Source organism: Eurytemora carolleeae, unplaced genomic scaffold, assembly GCF_000591075.1.
Source record: "Eurytemora carolleeae unplaced genomic scaffold, Eaff_2.0 scaffold559, whole genome shotgun sequence".
Lineage (NCBI taxonomy): Eukaryota > Metazoa > Arthropoda > Copepoda > Calanoida > Temoridae > Eurytemora > Eurytemora carolleeae.
In genome coordinates this window covers 161,387-177,408 of record NW_019396544.1, presented here as the reverse complement: position 1 = coordinate 177,408, position 16,022 = coordinate 161,387, and the positions used below count along the sequence as shown (strand labels likewise).

The 16,022-nt window shown below is 32.6% G+C and overlaps 4 protein-coding genes and 1 long non-coding RNA gene across 7 annotated transcripts in view; all 5 read left to right on the top strand.

Annotated features, from left to right (window-relative positions):
* Positions 1-1,295, top strand: part of LOC111705240 (UPF0472 protein C16orf72 homolog) — a 2,272-nt gene extending 977 nt beyond the window's left edge. The window contains exons 3-4 of the mRNA XM_023477728.1: positions 853-963; positions 1,040-1,295. Coding sequence (XP_023333496.1) covers positions 853-963; positions 1,040-1,295 — 367 coding nt within the window. The remainder of the gene's footprint in view (positions 1-852; positions 964-1,039) is intronic.
* Positions 1,296-2,652: 1,357 nt separating this feature from the next.
* LOC111705233 (UPF0184 protein C9orf16 homolog) lies at positions 2,653-6,483 on the top strand. Of its 3 annotated transcripts, none has more exons than XR_002765969.1 (5): positions 2,653-3,406; positions 4,786-4,905; positions 5,333-5,440; positions 5,906-6,014; positions 6,437-6,483. XR_002765969.1 is itself a non-coding variant. In XM_023477719.1 (4 exons), exons 1-4 carry the CDS (start codon positions 3,362-3,364, stop codon positions 5,945-5,947), a joined length of 315 nt encoding a protein of 104 aa, XP_023333487.1. In that variant the 5' UTR covers positions 2,653-3,361; the 3' UTR covers positions 5,948-6,084. The 3 variants fall into 3 exon arrangements, 1 of the variants encoding a protein (XP_023333487.1); XR_002765968.1 differs by having other exon boundaries at positions 6,416-6,483; XM_023477719.1 differs by lacking the exon at positions 6,437-6,483 and having other exon boundaries at positions 5,906-6,084.
* A 138-nt stretch (positions 6,484-6,621) lies between these two features.
* LOC111705232 (39S ribosomal protein L15, mitochondrial) lies at positions 6,622-7,483 on the top strand. Its single transcript, XM_023477718.1, has 2 exons — positions 6,622-7,094; positions 7,339-7,483. The coding sequence occupies exons 1-2, from the start codon at positions 6,675-6,677 to the stop codon at positions 7,447-7,449; spliced, it is 531 nt and encodes a 176-aa protein (XP_023333486.1). The 5' UTR covers positions 6,622-6,674; the 3' UTR covers positions 7,450-7,483.
* On the top strand, positions 7,466-15,479 carry LOC111705231 (zinc finger protein 330 homolog). Its single transcript, XM_023477717.1, has 10 exons — positions 7,466-7,560; positions 8,137-8,235; positions 8,513-8,597; positions 8,902-8,950; positions 9,392-9,505; positions 11,610-11,682; positions 12,248-12,330; positions 14,360-14,423; positions 14,876-15,157; positions 15,389-15,479. The coding sequence occupies exons 1-10, from the start codon at positions 7,483-7,485 to the stop codon at positions 15,416-15,418; spliced, it is 957 nt and encodes a 318-aa protein (XP_023333485.1). The 5' UTR covers positions 7,466-7,482; the 3' UTR covers positions 15,419-15,479.
* Positions 12,435-13,365, top strand: LOC111705234 (uncharacterized). The gene is made up of 2 exons (XR_002765970.1): positions 12,435-12,638; positions 13,040-13,365. It is a non-coding gene; the product is annotated as an uncharacterized LOC111705234 (long non-coding RNA).
* Positions 15,480-16,022: the final 543 nt, after the last annotated feature.

Here is a 16,022-nt window from a genome sequence, read left to right as displayed (position 1 = left end):
GTATCCTGTATCCTGTATCATGTACCCTGTATCATGTATCCAGTATCCAGTATCATGCACCTAGTATCATGTACCCAGTATTTAGTTTGTATATATGTATGAAGCCAATTTTTTACAGATTGATTCTTGCTGAAGAAGTTTAAACCCTCTTACATGAACTGAACACAAAAGACAATGAATGAAAAATTGAATTTTAATGTTTTTTTTTTCAAAAATGGTATTTTTTCGAAAATTGTGCTGATTTTTAAAAAAATGTACGGATCTTTAAAAAAATGTACGGATTGGTTTTAAAAAATGTACGGATTTAAAAAAAAAAAATTGTACGGATTGTACGGATTGTTTTTCGAAAATTGTGCGGATTGTACGGATTTCTTCTGAAAATGTACGGATTTTTGTACGGATGGGTTCAAAAAAGTTTTGGCCACCCTGAAAATTTAGCATCTTCTCATGAAAACATTATTAAAAATGAATTTAAAATATTTAGTTTTTCATATTTTTTTGTGAATATTTTTTTTTCAAAAATATGTCAAATGAAATATTTTTTAATCAACCCTGGTGCACAGTAATCCTCTGTGGGTTCACTTTCAGATAAATCTTATATTTGATTAGGGTTTGAAAAGTGGGATTTATTTAAATTAATAAGGAGGCCAATTATTTGTTCATGTGTGAATTAACAGAAAATTTATCCTTTAACATTTACTCTTGAAAAGTTGAGAATTATTTCTTCTAGGTATTTTTGTTTGGTCTCAATATCAAGTAAAGTGAAACTAGCGCCTACGTTAATGAAAAATTAACTTGCAAGATTGTATTAGAATAATGAATCCGACATAAATTAATTATCTCTTATATCAGGGATAGTTTGGAGGAGCAGAAGTTGATTGGTGAAGTTAATAGGAAACTAGGATATCATAGATCTAGGAGGGATATACTTACTTGGGCTAAATCTAAAAGACGGTTTATCAGGTAATACACCAGGGCTGGATGAATCAAACTTAGAATTTTCCCAACTCTTCTCTTTTATCCAAACCTGTATGTTTAGACGTGAGGAACTTCTCTCATTTCTGGTTCAATGTTCTCCTGGACAATCAGTTTCCCCTCTTGAGTCTAGCTTCGAGACAGGACTCAGCTTCAGAGGAGCAGAAACCAGAGCTCCAGCTCCTCTTCCCAGTCTCCAGGATATGCTGGAGCTGAGCAGACTGGAGGGAATGGAGAGGTATAAACGACCTGCTCCATCCTCTCCCTCCAGAGATGAGAATATGGACTCCCCGACTTCTAAACGATCAAGATTTAATTAAACATTTTCTGCTTTCTTCCCTGTTCAATGTTTGTATATATATCCGTTATATTGGATAATACAAAGTGTTTTTTGTTAGAATTGATTCTGTGGTACACAAAGATTCAGTCAGTAATATATATACATATATGTATAGTTTAAGGTATTTTATATGAATTCATATTCTTTTCATATCCTAGACAAAGTTCCAAGTTTATACCGCTGAGAGTTAAGTCTTCAATTTATAATTTAGTTAAACTTCGACCTTCTTAAGCAATTAGTCTCCTTGAAATAAGGCTGAGATATTTTCAATTCGCTAATATTCCAATTGTGATCTCTAGACTATAAGGGTCAGTTTATTTGTTTTTTTGGATTCAATAATTTAGATTCTGTATCCCAGTTTTAAATCACATCTACCCCGGATCCTTTCCTTATTTCAAAAATGTTACTCAAATTATCATGTTTTCGCGTCCAGGAAATGCGTATTAAACCAAAATTAGTAAAAAACATTTGAAAATGGAAATTAAATGTCCAAATCTTTTAAATCTCAAACTTTTCAAGGAACTTACCGCTGTTTTATTTGTATGAAACGGATATAGATATTTTCTAAATTCTTGTAAATTAAGGATATTTATCATTTAAAATTAGTTATCAGTGCCCTAAAGTTATTGTACAAAGTTTTTTTTTCATAATACAGTTTCGTTAACTCAGCGGCGTTGTAATTTTTTAATAGAAAATAACGTACTTTTCTGTTTTTAAATGTTTACACGGTGCCGTTTTCCAAACCTTAAATACTAAAATATTAGCGTGAACTGTTGATGAATCTACAGTTTCTAAACGTTCCAATTTTCCAAAACTGAAATTTCCAAAAACGATTAAAGTCTGCTCAATTTTTTACGTTTTTTAATCTTATACACGCGGATAATGTGTTGTTTTTAACGATGAACGATTTATCACTTAACTTAAAAACGCTAGATTTCCAGAAACATCATTATTTAGCAGTTTCATACCGTTTTTAAGAAGCTTCAGGAACGTTGAATATTGAGCCGGTTTTCGAACGGTCGTCGGTCATCATGTTTCTTAAGCGTTAAATTTTGAGCAGATCTTAAACGTAAAATGTATTTTTCAGTTAAATTAACACTACACTCTTAAGAGTTTTCGTTTTTATAAATTTTTTGTTTTTATAATTGTTATTGAAAAGCATACTGCGTCTCAATTAATTTCTCAGAAGCAGTCCTTTTTTGGAATTTTAGTCCTATATAATCTCAGAAGCGTTGTATCGTCAAATTTTGCCCTTATATTAGCAAATTTCTATTCAAACCTAAGTATCAACACACAAAAAATACGGGAAAAATAATTTTATGACGTAAGTTTTTTTTTATTAAATTTAAAAATAACTTTAACTAGAACATTTTGTGTTGTATACCCATCATCTTGATCCCTTGATCATTGGACACTTTCGAATTTTACGCAGAATCTCCTTGGTTTTGAATATCCTCAATTTCTATGGTCTCTCATTAGTTGAGCGCAAAATTCCTTAACTTCCAATTTGCTCTTCGTTCTCCACAGACTATATATACTATTCACGTAATATCGAATAAAAATTAAATTTATCTGTAGATTTTCAAAAAATCGTGGTCAATGTCATCCACGATTCAAGAAATCCCTGCTCAGTTAAACAAAATCAAGCAACTCTAACAAGAAAAACTAATTTGTCGGGACCTTGTCATGTAGCACTGTGCTCGAACCATTTATTTCAGGACTAATCTTCAAAACAAAAAAGTTTTATCTGATTTTTTTTTTATTTCTAATCATGTCTATTGTTAGGATAATATGAGATTGTGTGCTAGCAAATTAACGATTTATTTAGTTTTAAGTTGAAGCGAGGCATTCTTCCAATCACCAACAGCAAAGATCGTTTAAGAATATTTAACACATTTCTATTGCTTTAAATCTCGAAATTATAGTTAAAATAAATACTAAATGTGATGAATATTCAATTTTTAGTCCCAAATGTAAAAATTGTGAATTTGAATTAATCTGAACCAAATTAAATTTAAAAATTTTAATCCCTAGTTCCAGACAATAATGTTTTCAGAGGAGCCACCAAGACAAGAGGATACTCATCCGCAGGTGTATTTATCAGCTTTTCATTCTTTTATCAGCTTTTCATTCATTTATCAGCTTTTCATTCATTTATCAGCTTTTAATTATCAGCTTTTCATTCATTTATCATCTTTTCATTCATTTATCACCTTGCATTCATTTATCAGCTTTTCATTGATTTATCAGCTTTTCATTCATTTATCAGCTTTTCATTCATTTATCAGCTTTTCATTGATATAACAGCTTTTCATTTATTTATCAGCTTTTCATTCATTTATCATCTTTTTATTCATTTATCATCTTTTCATTCTTTTATCATCTTTTCATTCATTTATCATCTTTTCATTCTTTTATCATCTTTTCATTCATTTTTCATCTTTTCATTCATTTAACAGCTTTTCGTTCATTAATCATTTATCAGCTTTTCATTCATTTATCATCTTTTTATTCATTTATCATCTTTTCATTTATTGATCATCTTTTCATTCATTTATCATCTTTTCATTCATTTATAAGCTTGCATTCATTTATCATCTTTTTATTCATTTATCAGCTTTTCATTCATTTATCAGTTTTTCATTTATTTATCAGTTTTTCATTCATTTATCAGCTTTTCATTCATTTATCAGCTTGCATTCATTTATCATTTCATTCATTTATCAGATTTTCATTCATTTATCATCTTTTCATCCTTTTATTATCTTTTCATTCATTTATCATCTTTTCATTCATTTATCATCTTTTCATTCATTTATCATCTTTTCATTTTTTTATCATTTTTTCATTCATTTATCATCTTTTCATTCATTTATCAGCTTTTCATTCATTTATCAGTTTTTCATTTATTTATCAGTTTTTCATTCATTTATCAGCTTTGCATTTTTTTATCAGCTTGCATTCATTTATCATTTCATTCATTTATCAGCTTTTCATTCATTTATCATCTTTTCATTCATTTAACAGCTTTTCGTTCATTAATTATTTATCAGCTTTTCATTCATTTATTATTTATCAGCTTTTCATTCATTTATCATCTTTTTATTCATTTATCAGCTTTTTATTCATTATTAGCTTTCATTTACTAAACAGCTTTCATTCATTAATCAGCTTTAATTCTTTTATGTTCATTCATTTATTAACTTCTATTTATTAATCAATCTTTTCTTTCATAAATCAGGTTAAATTCATCAATCATTAATTATCTTTTCTTTCATAAATCAGGTTAAATTCATCAATCATTAATCATCTTTTCTTTCATAAATCAGGTTAAATTCATCAATCATTAATCATCTTTTCCTTCACAATCAGGTTTAATTCATAAATCATCTTTTCATTCATTTATCAGCTTTTATTTTGTCAGAGTATATTTGAGAAGAGAAGAATATTCCAATATGTGTTAATTGCAGGACGGGGATAGGGTTGAGGATGAAAGGATGGATGAAGATGAAGTAGGAGATGAGGAGAATGATGAATATGATTCTGATCTGGCTGAACTAGACGAGGAGAAAATATTTTCTGAGTTTAATGTAAGTAGCCTAATATATGTTTCAGAGCTATATTATTTTCCGAGTTTAATGTAAGTATCCTAATATATGTTTCAGAGCTATATTATTTTCCGAGTTTAATGTAAGTAGCCTAATATATGTTTCAGAGCTATATTATTTTCTGAGTTTAATGTAAGTATCCTAATATATGTTTCAGAGCTATATTATTATTCTTCTTAAGAAGAATAAAATTTTTTATTCGATTATTAAAGTAATTAAAAGAATTTGAACATTTCTCTGGTTTTAAATAAAATTTTCCTTTTTTTGCGAGATAGTATTTTTTGATAAGTAAAAAGAAAACTTGCTATCAAAAACTAAAAATATTTGAATTTTTATTTTTAAAATAAGGACCAATGTCAAGTATACAAGGCAAACAATAAATTGATATTTAGAAAAATCTAATATTTAGGCGTTGGACAGGCAGTTGGACGATCTTGACAAGGTTCTGGATTCTTTAGAGGAGAAGAACGATGCTATCCATTCACAGCTTAGAGAACTACTAGCGGATAGTAGACAGGTTAGAGAACTACTAGCGGATACAGGTTAGAGAACTACTAGCGGATAGTAGACAGGTTAGAGAACTACTAGCGGATAGTAGACAGGTTAGAGAACTACTAGCGGATTGTAGACAGGTTAGAGAACTACTAGCGGATAGTAGACAGGTTAGAGAACTACTAGCGGATAGTAGACAGGTTAGAGAACTACTAGCGGATAGTAGACAGGTTAGATAACTACTAGCGGATAGTAGACAGGTTAGAAACCAGTACTTAATTTTCAAAGTACAAAAAAAAATTTAATATAATATTACGTAGGAAAATGCTACTCTTCATGAGTCACCTAAAAATGATGCGACAAATAGCATGGTTTTTTATAGCTGCATGGCTAACTTTTTACTTTTCTTGTTTTGGCAGTGTTATAAATAATATTGAAAACATTGAAGTATTAAATTATTATTAGCATGTTCCAACAATATTTTGTCAAGGTTCGGCGTGAGATTCAAGAGGAAGGACAGAAACAATCTTGAAATGTTGGAGATTTTTTCTAGTTATATTATATTGATACTTTGATCCTTGTTCCTCAATTCTGATTTGGTTCTTTATAACATCTCATTCTTATAAAATGTCACCCTTTCCATAGTGTTGGGCACGTTTTTTTGTTCCGGTTTCAAGAGAACATAACTTTAAGGAACTTATTGTTTTGTCTTCTATCAGACTTAACATTTTCTGTCAAGAGTAAAAGGCTCAGTATAATTAAAGCAAAAATTATAAAATTTTGAGATTTACTTGGCGTCGTTGTTTTTATCTGAAACCACATCAAAGTCAAAGAGCTGAAATATTTTGAAAAAGAATAAAAAATGATGCTCAACATTACTTTCATTCTTAAACCCTTTTTTCTCAGATACTATTATTATCCTAAATTAATCTTTCCCTCTTTTTATTCTTTGTTCCTTTTTCTGTTTCTCCACTTATTTTTTAAAATTATTCTCTTTCAGAACCTTACAGATTTATAAAAGTCGTTCTAAATTCTACTGATAGAAATGCATTTAAATTTATCTTACCAATTTTTTCACTATAAACTTTAACACCACTATCTATTAAAGAGTTATTCAATCACGAGTTTGCATGTTGAATGAAAGAATTAAGTTGATGATCAGATATGAGGTGGGGACTAAGTAAAAGATCGTTATCATCTGAAATGTATAGAATAATATTCTGTGTTTAGATCGGTTGGATAGTTCCAAACCTATTGATATGGCAGCTCTTTGTGGAACTGGTGTCTTTTTTGTTAATCCCGCGGCAAACCAGTTCGGGTTTAACCTTACCAGCGACGGAATGGATCTTTTCAAGGCTAAAGTACATATCGAGGTCCAGTGGGCCAACGAACAGGCGATAGCGGCGGTTGAAAGAAACGGCGGTAAAATCACAACCGCCTACTACGATCTTCACAGCGTAATGGCCCTCTCTTCCCCGATTAAATTCTTCAAGAGCGGAGTTCCAATCCCGCGGCGTCTCACCCCACCGGGAAATCTTCTTCACTTCTATATGAATGCACGGAACCGAGGATATTTAGCTCACCCTGATCAGGTTCAGGAGGATAAACAGGTTCTTGCGCAGAAATATGGATATACTTTACCGGAGACACAGGACGAAGAACTATTCAAATTTAACAAGGAAAACTGCAACTTTTACTCATTGGTTTTCCAAAAAATATTATCAACAAATTGTAATTAATTAGCTTTAAGATAATTTCTGACGATTAATATTATTTATCTTGTATGAAATTTTAAAATATAGCAAAAACACAGGTTAGTAAGTTTTGATGCTTTATTTATAGGACAAATTTTACAAATCGCAGACCAAACCTTTTAACAAACTCTATATAAGACTAAAAAAACAAAAAGTTGCATTGTTCTAGGATCCCAGACAAATATTCTACGGATTGGAGCCTGGTTGGTTAATCAGTCTCCAGGATAGAACCATTTTTAAACCAAACAAATCTGATTTAAACAAAGTGTATTCAACATAATCCTTCTCCTAGTCCTAGTTTTATTGCAGAAAAATGCCGAAGAAGAAGACGGGGGCGAGGAAGAAGGCGGAGAAGCAGAAAGCCAGACAGAAAGTGATCGCAACAAAAAAGGAATCTTGTTCAATCTTTTTGCGAATCCGGATTCAGGAAGCCAAAATGTTGCGGATTTAACGAATCCGAATACAGCAAGTCAAAATGTTACGGATCCAACGAATCCGGATTCAGGAAGCCAAAATGTTGCGGATTTAACGAATCCGGATTTAGCAAGCCAAAATGTTGCGGATCCAACGAATCCGGATTCAGCAAGTCAAAATGTTGCGGATCCAACGAATCTGGATCCTAAATTCTGGTTGGGGATAATATATTCCTCTTTTTATCTGAAAACTGAAAATTAGTGTCTAGCATATACTAGCACTCGCTTAACTATCCCAAAGAGGAGCAAGATAACTGCTAAGATTTTCCCTGATCGAGGAAGAAAACGTCCCATATAACTGAAAATTAAGCTTTATCATTTCTTAGAAAATGGTTGAAAATTGTAATTTTGTGGATCTAAAATACTACTTTTTTAATAGAGTTAATAAACTTGTACGCTTTACAGTCCTTTGGAGTTATCTTAAACCCTCTTAATATTAATCGTCTCTTGTCAATGTGAACTTTGCTGTTGGTTGAACCTGGATATATTGGTAGGATACGAGGGAGATCGTCAGTCTACCAGCCAACTTCAACATGGAGTGCGACAGATGTCAGAGAAGACAGAAAAATAGAGCTTTCTGCTACTTCTGTCAGGTTTAATCTTTAATAATTATTAACTTTTTTATTGATCCCTAAACCAGCAATTGGCATCATGCATTATCTGTATTTAAAATTTTTTACTAAACCTAAAAGTTTGTGTAGTTTTTAGTTTGTTCACTGTACACTGTGCAGTGCACTTGCAGGCTTCAAAACAGTAAAGTTTTTTTTTAATGTGCAATGGGTTTTTTTCTGGTTTTTTTTGGATTAATTATGTACTGGATTTTAACGGTTACCCAATAATGCATATATGTAAATATATGTAAATGTACAGGCTGTACAACGGTTACCGTGCTGTGCCGAGTGTGGAAAGCAGAAATGTATGATGAAGACTGGAGATTGTATAATAAAACATGCAGGTACACTACTCTTCACTTTATGGTACTCGTACTTCATCCGGTACATTTGAATATGTCTGGAGTATTGCACTGGACGAGGTTTATATTTTCTTTAAAAGTTTTGTAACTTTAAAAATAATTGTTTTTTTTTATTTTGCAGTATGTAAAATATGTTTTTGTGGAGAGTTTAGGAAAAATAAATTATTTTTACGGGAAACAAACATAAACATAAACATAAACATAAACATAAACATAAACATAAACATAAACATAAACATAAACATAAACATAAACATAAACATAAACATAAATTTCTTTAAATCAGGACAGTATGTTACTGGTATGCAGATGGTAGGTGCAGTTTGTGATTTCTGGTAAGTTCAAAGTTTTTATCATTAAACAAATTTTTAGATTTATAATTTACAAGTTTTGAAGTTCAATACTTGCTGCCGAGAAATTAATGTCAAAAACAGCCCGATTCTGAATTTAATGAAGTTGAGTCGTGTCTGAAATCCCCCAAAACCGGTTTAAATTAATGTCGCCAGCTTAAATCTTGAAACATTTATTACGATTTTCAGTGGAACCAACTTGGTGGTTTAAATTCTTGAATTACGGCCTCTGATCGTTTGATTAAAAAAACTGCAAGAACATTTAATCCAAGTCTCATCCTAGCTCCCACGGCTGGTAAAGCTACGGGGGGGGGGCTACGGTCAGATCCGATGATTTGGGATTCGGGTGCATTGACATTGGTGTCCTCTCTCCAGCTTGCGGTCTGGGGCGTTATCACATGGTCATTTTTATCCTTTCTCCTTTAGTGAAGCTTGGGTGTGCCATGGTCGAAAGTGTCTTCAAAGCCATGCTTGTTCCTGTATCTGCAGGGATGCTGAGTGTATTGAGTGTGAGCGAGGAGTCTGGGATCACGGTGGAAGGTAGACATTTTTTACAGTTCATTTCAGGGATATATATTTTCTCGAAGAAAGTAATTTTTTAATTTAATTTAATTTTGCTCTCGAGTCTCTGATGGTCATGTGTTTTTATTTTACGGGTTTATTCGCTGAATCAATGAATTTTTGGATTTCAAGTATCAATAAGCTGGTGGAAAAGTTTGCCAGTTGATTCCCAATTTTTAAAATAGTGCAATTATTAACTCGACTCGGTTTTTTACAGAAAAATTGATCTAAACTCCCAGCTGTCTGAGATCGAATTCATATTCAAATAAAACTTACTCGACTCGTTCTTTTACAGTGAAATTGATCTAATCTCCCAGCTTTCTGAGATCGAATTCATATTCAAATAAAACTTACTCGACTCGTTTTTTTACAGTGAAATTGATCTAATCTCCCAGCTGTCTGAGATCGAGTTCATATTCAAATAAAACTTACTCTTGAGAAATGCTCAATAAAGGCAACTGATTCCATAGTATTTATAATTAAAGTTAGTTATGCAGATTAGTTACAGATGGATAGCTTATTTGAGAAAGCATAAACCCCATATTATTTTATTTTTCGCAAAGCACCGGGTATACACACACACACTTTACTTACCAAATACTGTTGCATTCTAGGTTGCAGGGGCTTTACGCGTAATTTCATGTGAGCCTCCATGCAAAGATGGCAATGCCTGATTTACAACAGTACCCTTGAAACCTTTATCTGATCTATAATGTGGAGGATATTTATACACTTTTATAGGTTTAAAAATAATTAATTTAAATAAATCTTATATGTTTTCCTCAAAGTAGAAATTCGCAAGTTGCCTTTGTAGAGAAACCACAATGAAAAATAATAATTTTTAAAAAGTATTAAACATTGAAATTCAGTCTCTCTCATAACCTGCTGCCGTCAATAACACCTCTATACATCTCCTAAACCAGATCCACTGTTCCCAAGCAGGCTTCTACAGCTGTTGCTATGGGACGATATAAACCAAACCTATCGTTAAAACATACTCCACAATGAGTTTTACTCATCAAGTTCTGGGCTTATATAGGGAGTGTTTACAAGCTGGTGTAGAGGTGGAGCTAAAACTGTGGTTCAGAGGAGGTATCGAGTACTTTAACTTCTCAAAATTGCAAGCTCCCTGGTCCTTGAGGACCCGAAAGAGAAGAAGAATAAGGATAAGGAGGAGAACAGGTGATAAACCAAACCACCATGTTACCACCCAGTTCGAGGAGATATCCATGAGAGCCCCCCAGTCCGAGGAGAGGTCCATGAGAGCCCCACAGTCCGAGGAGAAGTCCCTGAGAACCCCCCAGTCCGAGGAGAGGTCCATTATAAACTACCAGTTCAAGGAGAGGACTACTAGAAACTCCCAGTCCGAAGATAAGTCCCTGAGAACCCCCCAGTCCAAGGAGAGAGCCCCCCAGTCCGAGGAGAGGTCCACAAGAAACTCCCAGTCCGAGGAGAGGCCCCTGAGAGTCCCGCAGTCTGAGGAGAGGTCCATGAGAGGCCCCCAGTCCATGGAAGGGTTCAAGGCCCTTAAGATAGTTTCTGTGATACCGCCAAGTATTGAAGAAACCTCAAATTTAACCTCCCATAAGATGAGAAAGACACGCTCTCAATCTCTAGTATCATCTCCTATTCCTCAGCTGGACGGGGAAAATAGACATAAAAAGCTCCGAGTATGAAATTGAACCCTATCATGACTCAAACCCTGATTCTGAGTCTGAAGCTGAACCTGAAACTGAACCTCATCCTCACCCTGAACCTGAACCTAATCCTGTGCCTGTTCCTGAGCCTGAACGAAGACCTACAAAGGCGGAACTAGATTTAAGATTGAGGGAAATTATGAAAATGATGAAAATTTAATGCTATATCTTGTAATGTAATGTAAACCTGTTGAAATCTTTAAATGGATTAGCATAAAATAAATATTTAGATCTTAAAAAGATATTCTAGTTAATACTTGATCAGACAAAGGTTTTAAGGGTACCGTTTAAATCGGAAATTGCCACTGCATGGAGGGTCACACGAACTAATGCTTAGTCATTTTAAATTAGTTTATCTCAATCAAATTAAATATCCTCTCGTCTAGGATCTTCCAGTGCAGTTTCTGTGTTAATTTCCTGTGCGAAGATGATCAATTCGAGCACCAGGCCAGCTGTCAGGTAAACATTTCACATTTTAGAACCAATCCTTGTTCTAGAATTTACCCCCCCCCCCAAAAAAAAAATGTACACCTATGATATCTAATGGGTGTACATTTTTTATTGTGTGAAGGGGGAGGGGAAAGTTTGGAGAAAAAATGAAATTAGGAATAAAATTTTCAGCGTTTTTACTTGTCCTAAAATTCACCTCAGGAAAAATACATACCTCGGATTGTGAGTATTTTCTTTAATTGATAAAAATTGTTGAGGCGATACTCAGATCTGTACTGTACTATACTGTACTGAACTGTACTACGCGATACTATGAATTGTATTTCAGATCTGATTTGTACTTTACTGTACTGTACTGTACTACGCGATACTATGAATTATATTTCAGATCACAATCAGCATTTCCTAATTGTTTTTGGAAAACTTCAAATCGGATAAAAATATTTGAATTGTAAAAATAAAGCAAGTTCATTAGGGATTTCTTTTTTGATGATTTAATCCGTTTTGCATCATGTTTAAGCTGAGAACTTAAATAGTATTAGTTGCAACACCCCATTTTCATTTGTTTGTGTAGGTTGTCGAAGCTGAGAATTTGAAATGTCAAAGTTGCAACAGACACGGACAGTACAGTTGTCTCCGTTGCAAGGTTTGCTTCTGGTAAGTTACCACATTTAGTTAACAATGTTCGTCCATTTGCGTAGGATTAACCAATTAGTTCAGGATCGTCAAATAGCATGGTTTTTTATAGCTGCATGGCTAACTTTTTACTTTTCTTGTTTTGGCAGTGTTATAAATAATATTGAAAACATTGAAGTATTAAATTATTATTAGCATGTTCCAACAATATTTTGTCAAGGTTCGGCGTGAGATTCAAGAGGAAGGACAGAAACAATCTTGAAATGTTGGAGATTTTTTCTAGTTATATTATATTGATACTTTGATCCTTGTTCCTCAATTCTGATTTGGTTCTTTATAACATCTCATTCTTTTAAAATGTCACCCTTTCCATAGTGTTGGGCACGTTTTTTTGTTCCGGTTTCAAGAGAACATAACTTTAAGGAACTTATTGTTTTGTCTTCTATCAGACTTAACATTTTCTGTCAAGAGTAAAAGGCTCAGTATAATTAAAGCAAAAATTATAAAATTTTGAGATTTACTTGGCGTCGTTGTTTTTATCTGAAACCACATCAAAGTCAAAGAGCTGAAATATTTTGAAAAAGAATAAAAAATGATGCTCAACATTACTTTCATTCTTAAACCCTTTTTTCTCAGATACTATTATTATCCTAAATTAATCTTTCCCTCTTTTTATTCTTTGTTCCTTTTTCTGTTTCTCCACTTATTTTTTTAAATTATTCTCTTTCAGAACCTTACAGATTTATAAAAGTCGTTCTAAATTCTACTGATAGAAATGCATTTAAATTTATCTTACCAGTGATGATATATATTTATGAATATTTTACTTACAATGTACATTATTTAACCGAGCTTAGTGTTTTCTCATTGTGGTTCTAACATATAATATCCTTAATTAATGTAATTGATTTCTTGAATCAAACATTTTTGATCTGAAACCGACAAAATTTATGAATTATTTAATCGAAAATTACAAATTATGTATTTAAGAGGTTTATTTGTTACAATTTTACTATTTGATGTGATCTGTATTATCTGTATCTATGATGGATTGCAGAAAAATGTCGAACGGAGTTCGAGAGAAAGCTCTTCAATTTCTTCGCGAGGTTCCTCGGATCTCACAGTCCAATATTCAACAGTTACCTGGAACGAAACATAACAGGAAGCGTGCGTATGGACAGAAGGGGAAAGAGCGCGGATGGGGGTCGAGTGCGCGTCAGAAGATGCACTTCGCTCCTCTAGGATATGAAAGTGGAAGTACTCCGATACAGAGGAAAACTACTTTCGAGAGATCTTACAACTACGGAATACATGCGGTCAAACAGTTTCCCCCGATTTCCTTACACCAACTACAGCTTGCACTAGATACAAGTAAGAGATTATGTTCCCAACCCCTTCCCGTTTTCATTCATTACCAAACTCATAAACACAATTTCTGATTAAAATCCTTTAAAGTACAAATACGTAGAAAAAATAGAAACATTTACAAATATACAATACATCAATCAGTTTTTATTTATTTATTTATTTATTAAATATGTGTTTTTTCACTATAAACTTTAACACCACTATCTATTAAAGAGTTATTCAATATTTTGTCAGAGTATATTTGAGAAGAGAAGAATATTCCAATATGTGTTAATTGCAGGACGGGGATAGGGTTGAGGATGAAAGGATGGATGAAGATAAATAACAAGGATGTGACTTTATAAGACTGGATAGATTTAAACTTTTTGTTCACATGTTGGATAATATTTAGATAATCATATTTATTTCATTAAAGGTGACAAAATAAGCTTTGAGATAATGGTTTTTCTTTTTCATTAAACTTACTTGTCTCTTCTATATATAAATATGTGTGTAAATAATGAATTTTAAGATTTAATTAAAATATAAAATGGAAGGCTCGTCTGTTTTCATAGCTATATAGTTTAGAGCAGGTTTAACGAGCCACCCTAATTTGAAGTAAACAAGATAACATCTGAATACCAAAAATCACCCTCCCCCCCCATAATTCATTAATTATTTTGAAATATATTTATATTCCTAGTGAGGATCATGTTCGGAGAAAAGGAGTTAAATATGAGAAGAATCAAATCCTTCCCTGTCCTAAGGTATTATTTGACATTTTTAAATAAACATAAACATAAACATANACAAATTTATATTCTTTCATATAATTATCAAATTAACTTGTAGAAAATCTAATGACAAATGTGAATTTTTCAAAATCATTTCTGATATAATTACCTAAACTTTATCATTTATTTTTGTTAAATTCTAAATTTACCCTGTTTGAGACAAACGCCTGATTATAACAGATTGTGAAATGTGAATAGATAAAGTTTTAAACAAAGGAATTGAGTTTTTGCCACAAACTCTGATTTTCTAATCACTATATCTTTGGAACCAAATGTTGCAGACATTAGATATTTCAAACTATGAATTTTGTTAAATCAAATAATCTGAGTTTGAAAAATCAAAGGTTTACAATATCGGGTTTTAAAGTTATTGAGGTTTAAATATTTGATTTTGTTCCAAAGACTCAATTCCTTTTTATAAATAGTGTGGCTACGACACTGCCGAGACGAAGGCCATGTCGATGTCAACAAGAGCCCATAAATTTGGTCGACAACAACAAACCTACGGAGGTCGAGGACCGGGAGAGGATGATGATGATGATGATGAGGAAGGAGGTGCTGGAGGTTTCAGTGGATATGGAGGATATGACGAGTCCGATAAGGGAGAGTTCGGAGGATACTATTTGGATAATTCCGATGATGATGATGAGGATTATGATGATGAAGATGATGAATATGATGAAGATGATGTAGAGGATGAAGATGAGGAATGTTACATTTCAAATTAGATTTCATAATTTTTAAATATTTTCAATCTTAACACTTACGAAGTCAAAAAAAGATGTTTTAAGTTAATTTCAGGTTTTACGAAAAAAAGAATTTTAAAGGACACGCATGAATTCCAACACACTATACGGGGATACGGAAGGGGGGGGGTTAGATCTTTAATCCTGGAGCTCGTTAAGATATAAAGACAATTGAAATGAACCTGCTGATAGGATGAGGAAGATAAAAAGGAGAAGAAGTAGTCATCAAGTAGTGCTTTGTTTCTGTGATAATAGAAGTCAGAAATAAAATATTATTTTTACATTCTCCATCTATTCTCTGTTTTATTTCTCCTTCAAATTTTGCGTACGCAATCAAATTTTAGAATTTTAGATTTTTTAAACTGAAAGTGCAGTAGCCTAAATAAATCCAAATATAATTGTACCATCTAGTACCAAAACTAAAGCTGGAAGCTTTTTAATGATAATGTTAAACTCATTCTCTACTTGTAAAACTTGGAAGAATCGATTTTTTTCCTTGTGAGATGAGATGGAGTTGATCGAATTTTGTAAATTTAGTTGGTTTCTCAGTATTCCGTGATACAGTCGTATATGATATATACACTGTAAAAGCTGAACAGCATTTAGATTCGGGTTTCCATTCCCTTCCCCTCAAGTTGTACTTGGTTTCGGAGTTGAATGCCGAGGGTAACATTTGCGTGTTGGGTATTAATCATATCCTTCCTGGATTCATATTTATGTGTCCCGTATCATATGGGGAATATCATAAGCTTTAACGCCGGAATAATCATAAATTTTACATTTTCTCAATATAAACATTTATATTTTTCTTTAACAAATTTGTTAA